Here is a 17393-nt window from a genome sequence, read left to right on the forward strand (position 1 = left end):
TATCTAGAGTTTCAAGTTTATTCGTATATCACATTCGTATAGTTTCTAACTGTATTTTCTTGGAGTTGTATACTATTTGCTTATAATTTTAAAAAACTCAAAATCGGTAGATATAGCCTTTTTTTCATTCATATGGTTTCGTATTTTTGTTTGTTTCTTTCTTTTGGAGGATTTAGAAGGAATGTGTCGATTTTCAAAGAACCAGCCTATGGTTTTATTATGTCTTGACTTTTTTGTCGGTTTCATTTGTTTCTGCTTTTAAAAATTACCCCCCCCCCCCTTTGTGGCTTATTCGCATTTTCTTACTGTAAGAGTTATATACTTGTTTTTTCTATTATGGTAAAATATGTATAATACAAAATTTGACATTGTAACCATTTTTTTGTTTTCATTCTTTTTGATCTTTTTTAAGTTTTTATTGTACTTTAGATGACAGTTTGCGGAACAAATAGTTTTTCATTAAACAGTAAACATACTGTTTTACGATTGGTTAACCCCACGGCATGTCAACATTCTCCCTTCTCGACCTGGAGTTCCCTATTACCAGCCTTCCTGTCCTCTCCTGCCTTCTCGTCCTTGTCCCTGGACTGGTGTGCCCCTTTAGTCTGTTTTGTTTTATGGGCCTGTCTAATCTTTGGCTGAAGGGTGAAATCTCGGGAGTGACTTCATTACTGAGCTAAAAGGGTGTCCGGGGGCCATACTCTTGGGGTTTCTCCGGTCTCTGTCAGGCTAGTAAGTCTGGTCTTTTTTAGTGAGAATTTTGTTATGCATTTTTCTCCAGCTCTGTCCGGGACCTTCTATTGTGATCCCTGTCAGAGCAGTCAGTGGTGGTAGCTGGGCACCATCTAGTTGTACTGGACTCAGTCTGGTGGAGGCCGTGGTAGTTGTGGTCCATTAGTCCTTTGGACTAATCTTTCCCTTGTGTCTTTTCTTTATTCTCCCTTGCTCCCGAAGGGGTGAGACCAGTGGAGTATCTTAGATGGCTGCTTACAGGCTTTTAAGACCCTAGAACATTTTCTTTATAATTTATTTCATGCCCGGAGACCATGGTCTCTACAGCCCTCCGCCCAAAAATTTGGTACCTCAAGGGTTTAGATTTGTCTGTGGAGCTTCCTTGGCCTTTCCTCATACAAGTTGTGCTGGCTTCCCTATTTTAATCACTTTTAAGTGTATAATCTAGTGGCATTAATTTACGGAGTTGTGCAGCCGCCACCATTTTTTCTAAAACTTTTCATCACCTGAAACAGAAACTTTGTGCCCATTAAGCAATAATTCTCCACCCCACCCCATCCCTAGCGCCGGGTAACCACCAGTCTGCTTTCTGTCTGTATGGATTTGCCTGTTCTGGACATTTCACGTAAGTGGGGTCGTACACTGTTGGTCCTGTGTGTTTGGTTTATTTCACTGAGTATGTTTTTAAGGTTCATCCATATTGTGACGTGTATCAGGACTTCGTTTCTCTTTATGGCTAAGTAGTATTCTTTTGTGTGGACCGACCACATGGTGTTTATCTATCATCTGTGAATCGACACTTGGGTTGTTTCCAGCTTCTGGCTGCTGTGAACAGTGCTGCAGTCAGTATTGGTGTACAGCTATCTGCTGAGTCCCTGCTTTCACATCTTTGGGGCACATAGCTAGGATTGGGATTGCTGGGTCATATGGTAGTTCTGTGTTTAATGTTTTGAGGAACTGCCAAATTGTTTTCGAGTTTCATTTATTTTTAGTCTTTCTTGAAGTATTTATGGTTAACAATTTTTATCTTAGTACAGTTTTGCCCGTGTCCCAGGTTTTGACATTAAGTGTTCTCATTGTCCATTTTGGAATAGTTGATAATTTTCATTTTCATTTTTTCTTCACCCCAGTAAGTATTTGAAAAGGCACGTTAACATTTGGGTATACTATCCTTATCGCCTTTGTGGTTTCTACCCTTTGAAATTTGTTGAGAATTTTTTTGCACTTTAATTGGTGGGTAGTTTTCATAAATGTTCCATATGCATCTGAAAACAATGTGTGTGTTGGGTGTTAGGGAAGTATAATATTCTCCTCCTGATTTGTTAACTGTTGTTTAAATCTCCAGAATCTCTATTAGATTTTATTTGACCTGACGTGACTGTCTCTGGAGAAAATTACAGTTGTGTGGCGGGCACCGTGATCCAGCTTTAGAATATTTCTGTTGTTGTTGTTGGGTGCCATCAAGTCGATTCTGACTCATGGCGACCCCATGTGACAGAGTAGAACTACCCCGTAGGGTTTCTTAGGCTGTAGTCTTTATGGGAGTCACCAGGTGACTGGACACTGGGTTTGGTATTTTGGGTTGGTTTAGTGGCTGATGAGGAGGCCCTGGGTGGCACAAACGGTTAAGCACTCGACTGCTGTGGTTGGCAGTTAGAACCCATGTGTTGTTTTTTGCAGATGGATATCCAGTTACACAAGCACCATTTGTTAAAGAGACTGTCTTTTCCCCAATTAATAGACTTTGGGCCTTTGTCAAATATCAGCTGCCCATAGGTGGATGAATTTATGTCTGGATTCTCAATTCTGTTCCATTGGTCTGTGTATCTGTTGTGGTACCAGTACCAGGCTGTTTTGACTACCGTGGCGGTATAATGGGTTCTAAAATCAGGTAGTGTGAAGCCTCCCACTTTGTTCTTCTTCTTCAGTAATGCTTTACTCATCTGGTGCCTCTTCCCTTTCCACGTGAAGTTGGTGATTTGTTTCTCCATCTCATTAAAAAATGGCGGTGGAATTTGGGATTGCATTGTGTGTGTAGATCGCTTTGGGTAGAATTGACGTTTTCACAAAGTTGAGTGTTGCTGTCCAAGCGCAAGGGTTGTTTTTCCACTTACGCGGTCGCTTTTGGTTTCTCGCGGTAGCGTCTTGTAGTTTTCATCGTGTAGGTGTTTTACGTTTCTGGTTAGATTTATTTCTAAGTATATTTTTTTGGGGGTCATTGTAAACGGTATTGATTTGGTGATTTCTTCTTCGAAGTTCTGTTTGTTGGTGAAGAGGAATCCAACTGAGTTTTGTATGTTTATCTTGTATCCTGATACTTTGGTGAAATCTTTTATTAGTTCCAGTAGTTTCCTTGTAGATTTTTTTGGGTTTTCTGTGTATAAGATCATACCATCTGCAAATAAAAATACTGTTAGTTTTTCTTTACCAATTTGGATGCTTTTATTTCTTTTTCTAGCCTAATAGCTCTGGCTAGGACCTTTAACACAATGTTAAATTGTACATTTTCTTTAGTGAAGTGTCTGTTTAAGTCCTTTCTCCATTTTTTGGTTGAGTTCTTTGTATTTTTGTCAAGTTGTAGGACTTCTTTGTGTATTTTGGATATTAAACTCTGATCAGATGTACGGTTTTCAAAGATTTCTTCCATTTTGAAATGTCGGTTTTCTCTAGTAATATTCCTTGTCTTAAAGTTCATCTCGTTTGATAACTAGTGTGGCCACTTCAGCTCTCTGATGGCTTCTGTTTGTGTGGTCCGCGTTTTCCATCTTTTATCTCTGTGCTCTTCGTGTCTTTGAGTCTAAGGAAACGATGTTGTATTGTCCTCAGTCCATCCTGTCAGGACTCACAGGCGGTCCACCCCATTATTGGTGATGTGACCTTGGTCACTTGGTTAGACGGTGTCTAGGTTATCTAGTGCTGCTGTAACAAATACCACAAGTGGATGGCTTTAACAAAGAAATTTATTCTCTCACAGCCTAGAAGACTAGAAGTCCAAATGCAGGGCCTCATCTCCAGGGGAAGGCTTTCTCTGTCTGTTGGCACTGAAGGAAGGTCCTTGTCATCCATCTTCCCCTGGTCTAGGATCTGCTCCGCACAAGGATCCTGCGTCCAAAGACGCACTCCCCTCCTGATTCTTCATTCTTGGTAGTATGAGGTCCTCTTGTCTCTGTGCTGGCTTCTCTTATATCTCAAAAGATATCGACTTAAGACACAACCTGGTCTTGTAGTTTGAGTCTTGCCTCGTTAACATAACTGCTCTTAATCGTAACCTCGTTAACATTGTAGTGGTAGGATTTACAACACATAGGAAAACCGCATCAGGTGACAGAATAGTGGACAATCACACAGTTAAGCCAAGTTGACAAGATGTTTTGGGGGGACACAATGCAATCCATGACAGACGGTGTCTGCCCAGCGTCTCCACAGTAATGTTGCTGTCTTCCCCTTTGTAAGTAAAAACTCTTCTCAGGGGATGCTTTGAGACCCCACACGTTTCTCGTCATACTCTGGCCCTGTAGTTTTAGCATCCAGCCAGGATGATTCTTGCCCAAAACAACGATTTCTCTGGTGTTGTCATATGATGATTTCTTGTTTCCATAATCGTTTCTGCATTTATTGATTGGAATTCTGCTAGAAGGAAAAGCTGTCTCTTCTCCCTTACTCTTTCACTCATTCATTCAGTTGTTTATGTCAGTATGGCTTCGTGGATGTTTATTTTATTTTGAGATACAACACAGTACTGTTATTTATTTAGTGGTTATAGGGTCCCCGGTTTGGCCACTGGGAGCCCCTTATAGTTGACTGGTTTGTCCTTTCAACATTTCCCCACCATTTCTGGAGTATCTCTTGACTTTCTGGTACCATAAGATGTTCCAGGCTCATCTTGCAATTTCCCTGCCCCCAGCCTTGGAATCAGCCCTTTCTCTAAGGAGCCCTGGGCCTTTTTATTGGGAACAGTATTTGCTGGGAAGGTTGGATTACATGGTAGGGAGTTAGGCCATCCTGTGCACTGGAGGCTGTTAAGCAGCATCTTTGGCCTCCACCCACTTGATGCCAGTAGTGCCTCCTCCCCTCCCACTCGTGACAGCCGCAAATGTCTCTTTGTTGCCGTCGAGTGGGCTCCGATTCATAACAACCTGATGTATAACAACGAAACACTGCCCAGACCTACACCATCTTCACAGTCGTCGTTATGCTTGAGCCCATTGTTGTAGCCACTGTGTCAGTCGACTGCATTGAGGGTCTTCCTCTCTTTCGATGACCCTCGGCTTCACCAAGCGTGATGTCGTTCTCCAGGAATCAGTCCCTCTTGATAACGTTTCCAAAGTCTCACTCTCCTTGTTTCTAAGGAGTGTTACGGCTGCACTTTCTCCAAGCCAGATTGGTTTATTTTTCTGGCAGTTTATGGTGTATTTAGTAACCTTTGCCAACACCACAGTTTGAATCCATTAACTCTTTTGTGGTCTTCCTTATTTATTGTCCAGCCTTTGCACGCATATGAGGAGATTGTAAAGACCATGGCTTGGGTCACTGTCTCCTTAGAGAGGTCACATCTTTACAAGATTTTAAAGAGGTCTCTTGCCTGCTTTGCCCGGTGCAGTATGTCATTTGATTTCTTGACTGCGGCTTCCATGGGCGGTGATTGTGGATCCAAATAAAATGAAATCCTAGACTACTTCATTTTTTTCACCGTTTATCTTGAAGTTGTGATTGAAATGTTTCTTTTTCTTGGGTGCCGTCGAGTCGATTCCAATTCATAGTGACCCCATGTGACAGTAGAACTGCCCCATAGGATTTCCTCATCTGTAATCTTTATGGGAGCAGATCACCAGGTCCTTTTCCTGCAGAACCGCTGGGTGGGTTTGAATTGCCAACCTTTTAGTTAGCAGTTGAGCGCTTAACCTTTGCGCCACCAGGGGTCCTTTGGCAAAGTCTGGAGACGTTTTAAGGAGCCCTGGTGCACAATGGAGAAGGACGTGGCAGTCGCTTCTGTAAAGATTTACAGTCTTGGCAATCCTGGGAGACCCTGGGGCTGTTCTCCCCTGCCCTGTAGGGTGGCTCTGAGTCAGAATCCACTGGCCAGCAGCAGGTTTGGGGGGCCCAGGGATTGAGCGCTTGAATGGACAGGTTCACTGCCAAGGCGCTGGCCTCCCCAGGACGTGTGGTCTTTGAGGCAGAGGGACCTCCTGGCCTCTTGTTGGCTTCTGGCTTCCTGCCGGGGTGAGGGTGTCCCTGGGAGCCCGCCTTGGGTGGGGGGGCTGCACACACCCTGCGTTCTTCTGTCTGTTAGATCTCAGCCATGCTGGGGGTGTGAAGTGGATTCCCTGTGGGTTTGACCTGCATCCATCATGGTGGTTCTAAAGCTGGAAGGATAAGGGAAGCATGCAGACACAGGGAGAGGCCACTGGGCGTGGAGCCGGGTTCATGGAAGTGGGTGTGGCGGTCCACCTGGAGCTGCAGGAGGGTCTGAGCCGCCCGAGCGGGGGAGGGGAGGAGCCAGGTAGGATGCAACAGGAGCAGATCCAGCCTAGGACTGGGACAGGCCTTTCCTGGGCCCTGAGATCCCCGTGCAGGGCACAGGAGAAGCGGACCCTCTCAGCACACAGATCCATGTCGTCAGGCTGAGCTTGGCAGTCTCCCAGCTCCTGCTTCTGAATCCTGTAAAAGACCCTCCCGGGGAAGGAGAGGGTGTTCTCTGAGATGGAGGAGGAAGAACACGAACACGAAGGCTGTTATTTATGGAACGGAGCATGGGAGGCAGGGTGTCACCTGGGGACACGGCTTCCCGGGGACAGAGCCGGCAGCGTCAGGTCTCCGTGGCAGGTTTCTGAGTGCATGCGGGGTAGCGGGGGCTGGTGGAACAGCCCAGCACGTTGGTGTCCCGGGGCCATGTGACAAAGGACCAAAACCACGGGGCTTAAAACAGCAGACATTGATGGTCTTACGGTTTTGGAAGCCAGAAGTCTGAAATCAAGGTGTTGGCAAGGCTGTGCTCCCTCTGAAGGCTCTAGGGGAGGATCCTTCCCTGAATCTTCGAGTTCTGGTGGCCCCAGCGTTCCTGGGCTTCTGGCTGCATCACTCCTGTCTCTGCCTCTGCCTTCACAGGGTGTCTTTCCTCTGTGTTTGGCGATCTTTTCTGTCTCTTATAAGGACGTTTTTATTGGATTTAGGACCCAGCTAAATCCATTGGTTGCGTGGATGGATGGGTGGGTGAATGGATAGATGAGTGGAGGATGGATAGTGGAAGAATAGATGGCAGGTGGATGGATGGGTGAGTGGATGGATAGATGGAAGAATAGGTGGTGGCTGGATGGATGGATCCTGAACAGAGGGAGGGAGGGAGAGAGGGAGAATGAATGAGTAGGTGGGTGGTAGATGGATGGATAGATAAGTGGATAGATGGTGGAAGAATAGGTGGTGGGTGGATGGATGGATCATGAATGGAGGGAGGGAGGGAGGATGGATGAGTGGGTGGGTGGTGGATGGATGGACAGATGAGTGGATAGGTGATGGAAGAATAGGTGGTGGGTGGATAGACCGATCATGAGTAGATGGATGGAGGGAGGGAGGGAAGGAGGACAGATGGGTGGATGGGAGATGGAGTTGGCAAAGGATTAAGCCATTGTGGGACCTTGGGGAAGTCACTTCACTTCTGCCTTCTGTTGCTGTTGATACGTCCAAATCACTTTCTTTTCAACATCTTCCTTCCAGGAGCGTTTGCCGCCAGGATCCTCTGGGCAGCCCCTCAGTGCTGCGGGCAGGGAGGGACGTTACTGCTGTGGGGTCACCCAGGCCTCCCTCTGCGGGGGGTGGGCTGACAGACGTCTGCATCCTGGCCTGGACACTCCCATTGGGCACGCCTCACCAGCCCCCGGGAACCCCCCACCCCCAGCCCATATGGGTGGGCAGCAAGGAGCCGGGGTGTCAGTCACAGGCAGGCACAGACGCCGGGGTTAACAGAGAACTTTTCTGACACGCTAGGTTTGTGCTGGCTGTGGGCAGCGCCGTCTTCGATGCGATGTTCAACGGGGGAATGGCCACCACGTCGACGGAGATCGAGCTTCCTGATGTGGAGCCCGCTGCCTTCCTGGCCCTGCTGAAGTGAGCCTGCCCCACCACGGCAGCAGGGCGGGGTGGGGGGCCGCGGGCGGGCGGGGGCCTCGCGGGGAGCCCGGTCTTTTCCCAAGTCAGGAAGCGAGGACAGGTCTCAGGAAGAGGACCGAGGCCCCTGCCTGTGCTGCCTAAGAGTCCACAGGTGAGGAGGCGTCTAGAGCTCACCTCTGCGGCAGCGACAGTGCTGGGAGATACGTTTCACATAGCGCTCTGCAGCTCACTCCCGGGGAGTACGCAGCTCACTCCTCCCGGGGAGTACGCAGCTCACTCCTCCCGGGGAGTACGCAGCTCACTCCTCCCGGGGAGTACGCAGCTCGGTGGTTTTCCCTATGTTCACAGCCGTGCAGGCGTTTCCACTGTTCGGTTCTATAGTATTCCATCACCCCAAGGGGAGACCCTATGCCCATTAGCAGTCACCCCCTATTGCCCCCTTCCCCAGCCCCTGACAACCACTGATCCACTTCCTGTCTCTTGGGTTGGTTCATCCTGGACGTTTCGTGTAAACGGGGTCACACACAGTGGGGCCTTTTCTGTCTGCTTCCACTGAGTGTATTCTTGACTTGTCGTAAACGCACACGTAACAAACATTTACCACTTTAACACCCTTGACCTGTCGTTCAGCCATCACGTTATTCGAGCATCACCATTAACTCTTCCCGAATTTTCCACCACGCTTCACAGAAACTCAGTGTCCCCTAAGCAATGCCTCCCTCCCCCCCCGCCGCCCCCATCCCTGGTAATCTCTGATCTGTGTCCCTGGGTCTGTCTGTTCTGGGTGTTTCCTATCAGTGGGATCAGACAATGTTTGTCCGTCTGTGATGGATTTCACTCAGCGTCACATGTTCAGGGTTGTTCATGTCGTGTGCGTGGAGACTTCATTTCCCTTTATGGCTGGGCAGCGTCCCACTGTACGGACGGACCACGCCGTGTTTGTCCGTCGTCTGCTGGTGGACACGTGGCTGGTTTCCACCTTTTGGCTGCTGTGAATAGTGTTGCAGTGAACCTTGGTAGCCAGTGTGAGTCCCTGCTTTCAAGTCTCCTGGGTAGACACCTAGGAGCGGAATTGCTGGGTCGGGGGGTAACTTTCTGAGGAGCTGCCAGACTTTTCCACAGTGCTTGCACTGTTTTACATTTCCACTAGCAATAGAGGGTTTGGTGTCTCCGCTTACTTGCCATTTTTCCCCTTTTCTTCAATCACCCCCCCTCAAGTTCTGACGCTTGGTGCTTCGAGGTGGCCAGGCAGTGATAGCACATGCATCTTTGTCTAGAGGATCCCCCATTTGGTCCGCTGAGGGCACTGGACCATGCATGTGGCTTGGCCCTTGGGGCCAGGGTGTGGGGGCCTCTGCGTCTGAGAACAGGTCCCGGGAGGAGCCTCGAGGCCCCTCGTGGGCCTCACGCATGCCCAGGGGCAGGGGGCTATGTCTCTGGTGTGCCTCAAGGCTCATCCTGCCCGGTGGGGCTTGTCTCCTGCTTGTTTTCTCGGGTAACAGCCTGCTGAGTCGTGTCCCCAGGTCGGAGGGCAACAGATGCTGGTTCTGGAAGGTCCCTCGGGGCCGGATTGTGTGACCGAGTGGCCACCCTCCCCCAGGGCCGGCGCGGCCGCTCCCGGCTCACGACGCTGCCTCCTCAGGTTCCTCTATTCGGACGAGGTTCAGATCGGACCCGAGACGGTCATGACGACCCTGTACACCGCCAAGAAGTACGCCGTGCCCGCCCTCGAGGCCCACTGCGTGGAGTTCCTGAAGAAGAACTTGCGCGCCGACAACGCCTTCATGCTCCTCACGCAGGTGCGTCCGGTGCTGCCAGGGGGTGGGGGGCGCGGTGCCGGCAGTGGGGGTGGGGTGGGGGTGGGGGTATGGGGGAATGCGTGCTCGGGGGCGGGGGAAGGGGTGCCGGAGTCCCAGTCATCAGGGTAAAGAACACTAACGCAGTGTTGGAAAAACGCAGAACTAACCCGGGGCGACCACGGTGAACAAAGCGCGGTGTCTGCAGTGAAGACGGCGTCGGGCGGGGCCGGGACCAGGGCGAGGCCCGCTGGGCAGCGTCTGGCACGCGCGGGGCCGAACCCCGTCTTTAAGTAAAATGTTGATACACGTTTATCGTGGCTGTTTTTGCCTTTTTCAGTGTTGTGATGCCGCATTGTTTGTCTTTATTTCTGAGTTTCTCAGGGCCCCTAAAATTTGCACCCGTGGCGAGAGTGTCGCCTCCCCATGCTGGCCCTGCTGGGGCTCCGAACTCTCGTCTGGTGTTGACCTGTGAGGTTCAGGGGGTCGCACCTCGGTTCACTGCTTTCCTGCCGGTGCCCAGTGCGGGGGGCTTTGCCCTGTGTTTCTGGGTTGTTGTTGACGAATAACACTGAATTTGAGGGCCTCAGGATTCCAGGAAGGCCGCCCCCAGCTTGTAGGCTGGGAACACACAGGCTTGGTGTGCGCATCCCCCGGCTCCCCAGTCCCGGGGGAGGGGGCACCACAGAGCACGCCACGTCCCCAGACATGTTGGGCTGTGCCAGGGTGGCTGGGCGCTGTTTGCTTTTTACTTCATTTTTGTTTTTAATAGTGTGGTAAGTAAGTTTTACCGTGGTAATCTACACCTAACAACGTTTTCTGTTTTAACCGTTTCTGAGTGTACAGTCTGGCAGCGTTATAGTCACGAAGTTGTGCAACTGTTACCTCTGTCTGGTTCCAGAACATTCTCATCACCCTAGAAGTGATCCCCACACCCATCTGCAGTCACCCCATCCCCCTTCCCCAGTCCCAGCAGCCACTAACCCCCTTCTTGTCACTGTGGGCTTGCCTGTCGCGGTGGTTTCTCATCAGTGGGGTCAGACGCCACGTGGCCTTTCGTAAGTGGCTTCTCTCACAGGGCATCACCGACAGTGTGGCGTGAATCAGTGCTTCGTCTCTCTTTATGGCCAAGTAACGTTCCCTCGTGTAGATGGACCACGTGTTTGTCCGTCACCTGCTTGTGTCCCAGGGGGTCGTTTTCCCCTCTGGCTCCTGGGAGCCGCGCTGCCGTGAACGCTGGTGCCCAGGTGTCTGCGCCCCTGCTCTCAGGTCTGCGGTGGTGGTTCTGTGAGCTGCTGAGGCTGCTCCCCGCTGCCGACCGTGGAGCTGCTGGTGGGAGGCCTCTCTGTGGGCAGGGCGGGGAGTGGGCGCGTCACCCCAGGGCGGTGTGGGGGCGTGACCGTCCTTCCAGGGGGCTCGGGTCTGCGAAGATACGTGCATCCTCGCCCCGTGCTGTGGCGTGTGCTCCCAGGAGGGCCTGCTTCTTCAGGCCTGTCACGGCTGCGTCTTCTCCGTCTGGCAGTCAAGTCTTTTTGGCAGATGCCACAGTGGGAGGAGGTGGGTTGGGAAGGGGGCGCTGGGGTGTCGGGGGACACCAGGCCTGGCTCCGTGTGCTCTGGGGGACGAGGTCTGGTGTGGCCATGTGTGCATGGAGAGCCGCCCATGTGGCGGACCAGGAGGCCGGGGTGGGAGTGGGGTTCTGGGCGGAGACACGGGCACTCGGGTCTGGCCTGTCTGATTCCCGTTGTTCTGCGGGTTGGGGGGCCGGAGACAGGCCGCTTCGGGGCTGTTGGAGGTGAGGAGGTGGCAGAGGTCCCCAAGTGGGGTCAGGCAGCATCCTCTCCCTGGGCTTGGGCGCTGACCCCAGACCTGCCCCGTTTGCAGATGGCCCTGCTGTGGTGCTGGTTCCCTGCCTGAAGGGTGGGCCCCCCAGGATGTGTGGGAGCCCAGGACCTCTGTGTCCGTGTGGGGCCTCCAAGCAAGTTCCCGTGGTCAGAGCTCTTGGCCCCGCGCACTGCTCAGGTCTAGCTGCCTCGGTGGAAGGCGCCAGAGACGCCCGGGCCCCCTGCTGGGTGTGTGCGTTGTGCGGGGCCGTGGTCTCGGATCCTCGGGCAGCCAGTCATCGTGGTCCCCTTGAGGCAGGGGCTCCCTTCTTAACATGACTGCGGACACCAGGCCTCCCTCCAGGCAACACCTCCAGCTGTGGGCCAGGTCCCCGTCAGCACACACCCCAGCGGGTTCTGACCGTGCGGGTCCGCCTTGGGTTTCCGGGAGCAGACGGCGCCAGCCCCGCCGTTGACCTGGGCCTGGGATGCCCCTGGAAGCTCAGCGCCGCCCCCTTCAGCCTGAGCAGGCCCGCACTTTGGCCGTCGGCACTGACGCTGCCCCGTCCTCTCCGCAGGCGCGACTCTTCGATGAGCCGCAGCTGGCCAGCCTGTGCCTGGAGAACATCGACAAGAACACAGCCGACGCCATCACCGCAGAGGGCTTCACGGACATCGACCTGGGTGAGGGGCGCTTGTGCGCGTGTGTGTGAGGGAGAGTGCGGGGGGGGGTGGTCTCGGCCCCCGTGGCGCCATGTGACCTGGGTGGGGGCGCGTGTGTGTGAGGCAGAGTGCGGGGGGGGTCTCAGGGCCCCCGTGGCGCCACGTGACCTGGGTGGGGGCGCGTGTGTGAGAGTGCGGGGGGGTCTCGGCCCCCGTGGCGCCATGTGACCTGGGTGGGGGCGTGTGTGTGCGCACGTGCCTGGGCCTGTGTCCCCGACTGCAGCCCCGCGGTCTCGGTTCCGGCCGCCGGGCTGTGCTGTGTAGCGCCGAGCGCTAGTGATGATTGTGTGCAGCCGCGTGTCGATCAGACGTCGTTCACGAGAGCAGTTCGGGAGCTGGGGGCCCCACACTGACCTCCCCGCTCCCTGCAGACACGCTGGTGGCCGTCCTGGAGCGCGACACACTGGGCATCCGTGAGGTGCGCCTGTTCAACGCCGTAGTGCGCTGGTCCGAAGCCGAGTGCCAGCGGCAGCAGCTGCAGGTGACGCCCGAGAACAAGCGCAAGGTGCTGGGCGCGGCTCTGGGCCTCATCCGCTTCCCGCTGATGACCATTGAGGAGTTCGCCGCAGGTAACGCCGTGCCCACTGCCCCCTGGTGACCCACCTGCTCCCCTGCCAACTCCCTGTGATCCCACCTGCTGCCCCCGCCTGACCCTCTGTGACCCCGCTCCCTGCACCTGCCGACCCCATGACCCCGCCCGCTCCCCCACCGTGATGCAGCCTGTCCCAGTCATCGAGCCCGTGGGCACGTATACAGTGGACAGTCGCCATGTGAGCACCTGGCGCCTCCTGCGTCCGCCTGTCCTGTGCGTCCCCACGTGTCTGTGGGAGGCCCTGTGGTGCTCGGGGAGCTGTGGGGGCGACGTGGGCGGGTCCGACAGGGCCCTAGCCAGCGATCCTCTTTCCTGCCCCTGAGGCAGTGCTGGGCAGTGGGAGGACGGGCCCGGAAGGTTCCAGGTGGTGCAGCCCAGTGGCCACTCTCCTGAGTCTGCACCCCCCACCTCCACATGAGCTGGGCTCAGGGCTGCCAGGTGTGACAGCCTCACTTCTCTAGTGAGTGGGTGCCACCTGGGACGTGCTTACGCTGAGAAGCTGTCACTGTTTGTCAAACCCCCGAACCCAGCGCTTTGCATTTTGCGTGGCTTCCCTCCCGGGTCTCCCCAGGGCCACGGGGTCCCCGCCCTCGAGCACACGTGCTTGCTCCCCCACCTGGTGTACCGTCACAGCCCTGGGGCGCAGGGACACGGACTCTGAAGAGGGGTGGGGGGCAGCCGTTGGGGCCCATGCCGTCTGGGGTGCCTCAGCGTCCCAGCTCAGAGAAAGTCTCCATAGTGTGCGGTCCTTCACGAGCAGGTGCATCCTGAGCCCCTGCTGTGTACATGTTCCCACGGTGACCAGAGTGGCCGTGGCCTTGCTGACACGGGGCCAGTGGTTCTCGGGGGGCGGGGGGCGTCCTTCTCTGGGGGGGGCGTCCCGTGCCCTGCAGGGTGTTGAGCAGCGTCGCTGACCTCCACCCACTCCACGCCGGTAGCACCCCTTAGTTGTGACGACCACAGATGTTGCCTAGTGTCCCCTGGGGACAGGCTGGCCTGGACAAGCCTGGGGGCAGTGTTGATATGTTCAGTTTTCTGAGCCAGACTCTTCCTTGGCCCCGCCCCCCGAGTTGGCCCTGCCCCCTCTCCCCTTTGCTCCCACCCGTTCTTTGCTGGGACTTTCTCCGGTCGGCTTCATTCGTGCCGTGGCCAACCTCGTCCAGCCCTTGAAAACACCGTCTTGTTGCTCGTCTGCCTTTTTTCTTGTGCGTCCCGCCCCCCATCCCCAGAAACGACCCTCTGTCGGCTGGCCACCTGCTGGCCCACACCTCGGGGCCCATGGCTGCTCCTCCCCGCGGGGCCCGGCCCCCATGGCCCTGCTCAATGGAACCGTTTTCATGCTCCTTCCACCCCCAGCACCCCGCCGAGACCGTGTCCCTCCCGCTGTCCCCTAGCCGGCCTCATGGTCAGGACGTACCACCCCCTGGAGTGACCGTGTGTACGCCCGTAAATGCTCACGTGTGGACGTGTGTGCATGTGCGTGAACGTACGTGTGTGCACGTGTGTATTGGTCTGACTTGGGGTTTCGCCTTGGCCCCGTTTTCTCTGTGGCGACACGCTCAAGGACGGGGTGTGTGGTCACCGCTCAGCCAGGCCCATGGAAGGTGCTGGAAGGTGCCCTGGTGCATAGACGGTCCCGCTCCTCTGGAGCCACGACAGGGACAGACGGAGCTGCTGCCCGGCCTCGCCCCTCTGCCCCTCTGTGTTGGCAGGAGCGTCCCTGCCCCAGGCCACCTGCCATCGCAGCCGCCTCGGGAGATGCAGGCGCGGAGGAAGAAGGTGGAGACGCTCCTGCGACGTGCCCACCACGCGGTGGTTGCGGCCGCGCCCCGTGTGCTTGTCTTCCGGGACTGCATTCTCTGCAGAGGCTGTTTGTAAACGCCGTTGTGAACACTGTCTCCTTTGTCCCCACCTCGTCTCTGTACTCGCCTGCACGCTCCTTGTCACCGCGTCCCTGAGTGCCGGGTGGAATAAACGCGCTTGTCCCGGGTCCTGCATTATTTCCTGCGCGTGGAGCTGCCGGGGGACGGGCAGGGCCACGCTGAGGCTCTGGAGAGGCAGGAGGGGACCCCGGCTCGCGATGCCCGCGTCCTGCGTGTGGCCTCTGCCATCGGGGCTCCTGTGTCTGAGGTGCCTGAGATGGGAAGCACTGCTTCTGGGGGCCCACGGGAGGGTCCTGCCTCGCACACCTCAACACAGCCGGGACCCCAGTGCCCGTGTGTGCCTCTCTCGGCGTGTGGGCTGGGTCTCAGGGCCAGGCTGGTCTGGGCCGCCTCACGGCCCGGGGAGGTGACAGAGACATAGCTGGGTTTGCGGTGTTGGCGATTGGGGCCACACTGTTCCAGAGCCTGCAGCTTCCTCTCTTCTCCTTCCGGGCCCGCCCTCAGGGCGCCTCTGCGGCTCCGGCCCGTCCTAGGCAGCTCCCCATTGTTGGCCGCCAGCACCTGTCTGTGGAAACATTTCAGGGTTTGCTGCTTGTCGCCCCTGGGTGCGGGGGGCCTGGAGCTGGGGTGCCGGGAGCTGGGGGCCTGGGCATCGTCGCCTGAAGAAGCCACAAGCGATACCGACCGCTGGCCCAGGCATACGACTCCTCGCAGCTGGCACGCACGTGGGACGTGAGGGCAGTTCCCGGGGTCCGGGAGTCGTGGGCGGGCAGGGGTCCACTGAGGCCCTGTGGCCTGGGCCGCCCTGGGGGCTGTCAGCGCCATGAACCAGGGGCAGCCCCAGGTCCTCCCTGAAATCAGGCAGTGAGGACTCTTATGGCCATGGGTGGGGCACAGGGCAGCCCCGTGGCCATGGGTGGGGACACAGGGAGGCCCAATGGCTGTGGGTGGGGGCACAGGGAGGACCCGTGGCCGTGGGTGGGGGTACAGGGAGGCCCCGTGGCCGTGGGTGGGGGCACAGAGAGGCCCCATGGCCATGGGTGGGGCACAGGAAGGACCCATGGCCGTGGGTGGGGGCACAGGGAGGCCCCGTGGCTGTGGGTGGGGGCACAGAGAGGCCCCATGGCCGTGGGTGGGGCACCGGAAGGACCCATGGCTGTGGGTGGGGGCACAGGGAGGACCCGTGGCTGTGGGTGGAGGCACCGGCTTCCCAGAGGAGGGGTTCCGGGACTCCTGACGCGGCGGAGAGGACACTGTGGTGGTTTCTGGGCTGTCGAATCTTCCAGGGCTCTTCAGGGCCCTCCCAGTCCCAGCACGTCCTCTGCCCACAGGCCCTGCGCAGTCCGGCATCCTCATGGACCGCGAGGTGGTCAGCCTCTTCCTGCACTTCACGGTCAACCCCAAGCCGCGTGTGGATTTCATCGACCGGCCGCGCTGCTGCCTGCGTGGGAAGGAGTGCAGCATCAACCGCTTCCAGCAGGTGGAGAGCCGCTGGGGCTACAGCGGGACCAGCGACCGCGTCAGGTGGGCTGGGGGGGGGACAGCGGGACCAGCGACAGTGTCAGGAGGGGCTGGGCGAGGGGGGCGACAGTGAGGGGCCCAAGCATGGGGGGGCCTAAGCATGGAGGGAGGGCAGTGGTGAGGGGGGCCTGAGCCTGGAGGGGAGATAACAGTGAGTGGGGGGGCCTGAACGTAAGGGGGGACGATGGTGGGGAGAGCCTGAGTGTGGAGGGGGGATGATAATGGGGTGACCTGTGTGTTGGGGAATGCCTGAGTGTTGGCAGGGGGCAGCCCTGAGTGCTGTGGTGGGCCCTGGTGTGTCTGAGCCTGGAGGGGCCCGAGTCTGGGATGGGGAGTGGGCGGCAGGATCCACAGGCGGTGCAGACACACGCCCCCCAGGAAGGTCTGAGGGTGGGGAACTCGGGGTCATTGTGGTGGTTCTTCGGCCATTTCCGGCCGACATGGCTGTAGGCGTGCTGCCCCTACTGTCCACACAGAGACGCTCTCCTGTGGGGGGACCGTCTCTAAAGCCGCCCCGCCCCCAGGTTCTCAGTGAACAAGCGCATCTTCGTGGTGGGGTTTGGCCTCTACGGGTCGATCCACGGGCCCACCGACTACCAAGTCAACATCCAGGTACCCCCGCAGGAGCCCCCACTCTCGTTCGGCCGCCGTCCTGGGGCGCCGAGGGCCGGCGGGCGCCACCCACAGGGGGCGGGTCCCTGCGGGCGGGTCGGGGCTGAGTGGCCGTGCTCCGGCCTGCAGATCATCCACACGGACAGCAACACCGTCCTGGGCCAGAACGACACGGGCTTCAGCTGTGACGGCTCCGCCAGCACCTTCCGCGTCATGTTCAAGGAGCCCGTGGAGGTGCTGCCCAGCGTCAACTACACGGCCTGCGCCACGCTCAAGGTGCGCCGCGCAGCCCCGACGCCACCCGACCCCGACCCCGACCCCTGTACCCGTAACCTTCTACGCCAGCCCCCGGGCGCTGACCCCAGCCCTGACCTCGGGGTGGATGTGGGCCCCCAGGGTCCCTGACGGCGCCCTCCCGCAGGGCCCGGACTCACACTACGGCACCAAAGGGCTGCGCAAGGTGACCCACGAGTCGCCCACGACGGGCGCCAAGACCTGCTTCACCTTCTGCTACGCGGCAGGCAACAACAACGGGACGTCCGTGGAGGACGGCCAGCTCCCCGAGGTCATCTTCTACACCTAGCGTCTGCGCCCGGCCTCGCGCCGC

General features: G+C 56.6%; 1 protein-coding gene across 1 annotated transcript; it reads left to right on the plus strand.

The window, feature by feature from the left end:
• Positions 1–7709: 7709 nt before the first annotated feature.
• BTBD2 (BTB domain containing 2) lies at positions 7710–17369 on the plus strand. Its single transcript, XM_004378503.2, has 8 exons — positions 7710–7833; positions 9479–9635; positions 12034–12139; positions 12550–12747; positions 15985–16177; positions 16699–16786; positions 16916–17062; positions 17208–17369. Exons 1-8 carry the CDS (start codon positions 7751–7753, stop codon positions 17367–17369), a joined length of 1134 nt encoding a protein of 377 aa, XP_004378560.1. The 5' UTR covers positions 7710–7750.
• The last annotated feature ends 24 nt before the right edge of the window (positions 17370–17393 follow it).

Source organism: Trichechus manatus, unplaced genomic scaffold, assembly GCF_000243295.1.
Source record: "Trichechus manatus latirostris isolate Lorelei unplaced genomic scaffold, TriManLat1.0 scaffold00057, whole genome shotgun sequence".
Taxonomy (NCBI): domain Eukaryota; kingdom Metazoa; phylum Chordata; class Mammalia; order Sirenia; family Trichechidae; genus Trichechus; species Trichechus manatus.

Bases quoted from the DNA above. Each gene is read 5' to 3' on its own strand.
- BTBD2 (XM_004378503.2), top strand. From the start codon at position 7,751: ATGTTCAACGGGGGAATGGCCACCACGTCGACGGAGATCGAGCTTCCT. The intron at 7,834-9,478 runs GTGAGCCTGCCC...CTGCCTCCTCAG, and splicing joins GCCTTCCTGGCCCTGCTGAA to GTTCCTCTATTCGGACGAGG. The intron at 9,636-12,033 runs GTGCGTCCGGTG...TCCTCTCCGCAG, and splicing joins CCTTCATGCTCCTCACGCAG to GCGCGACTCTTCGATGAGCC.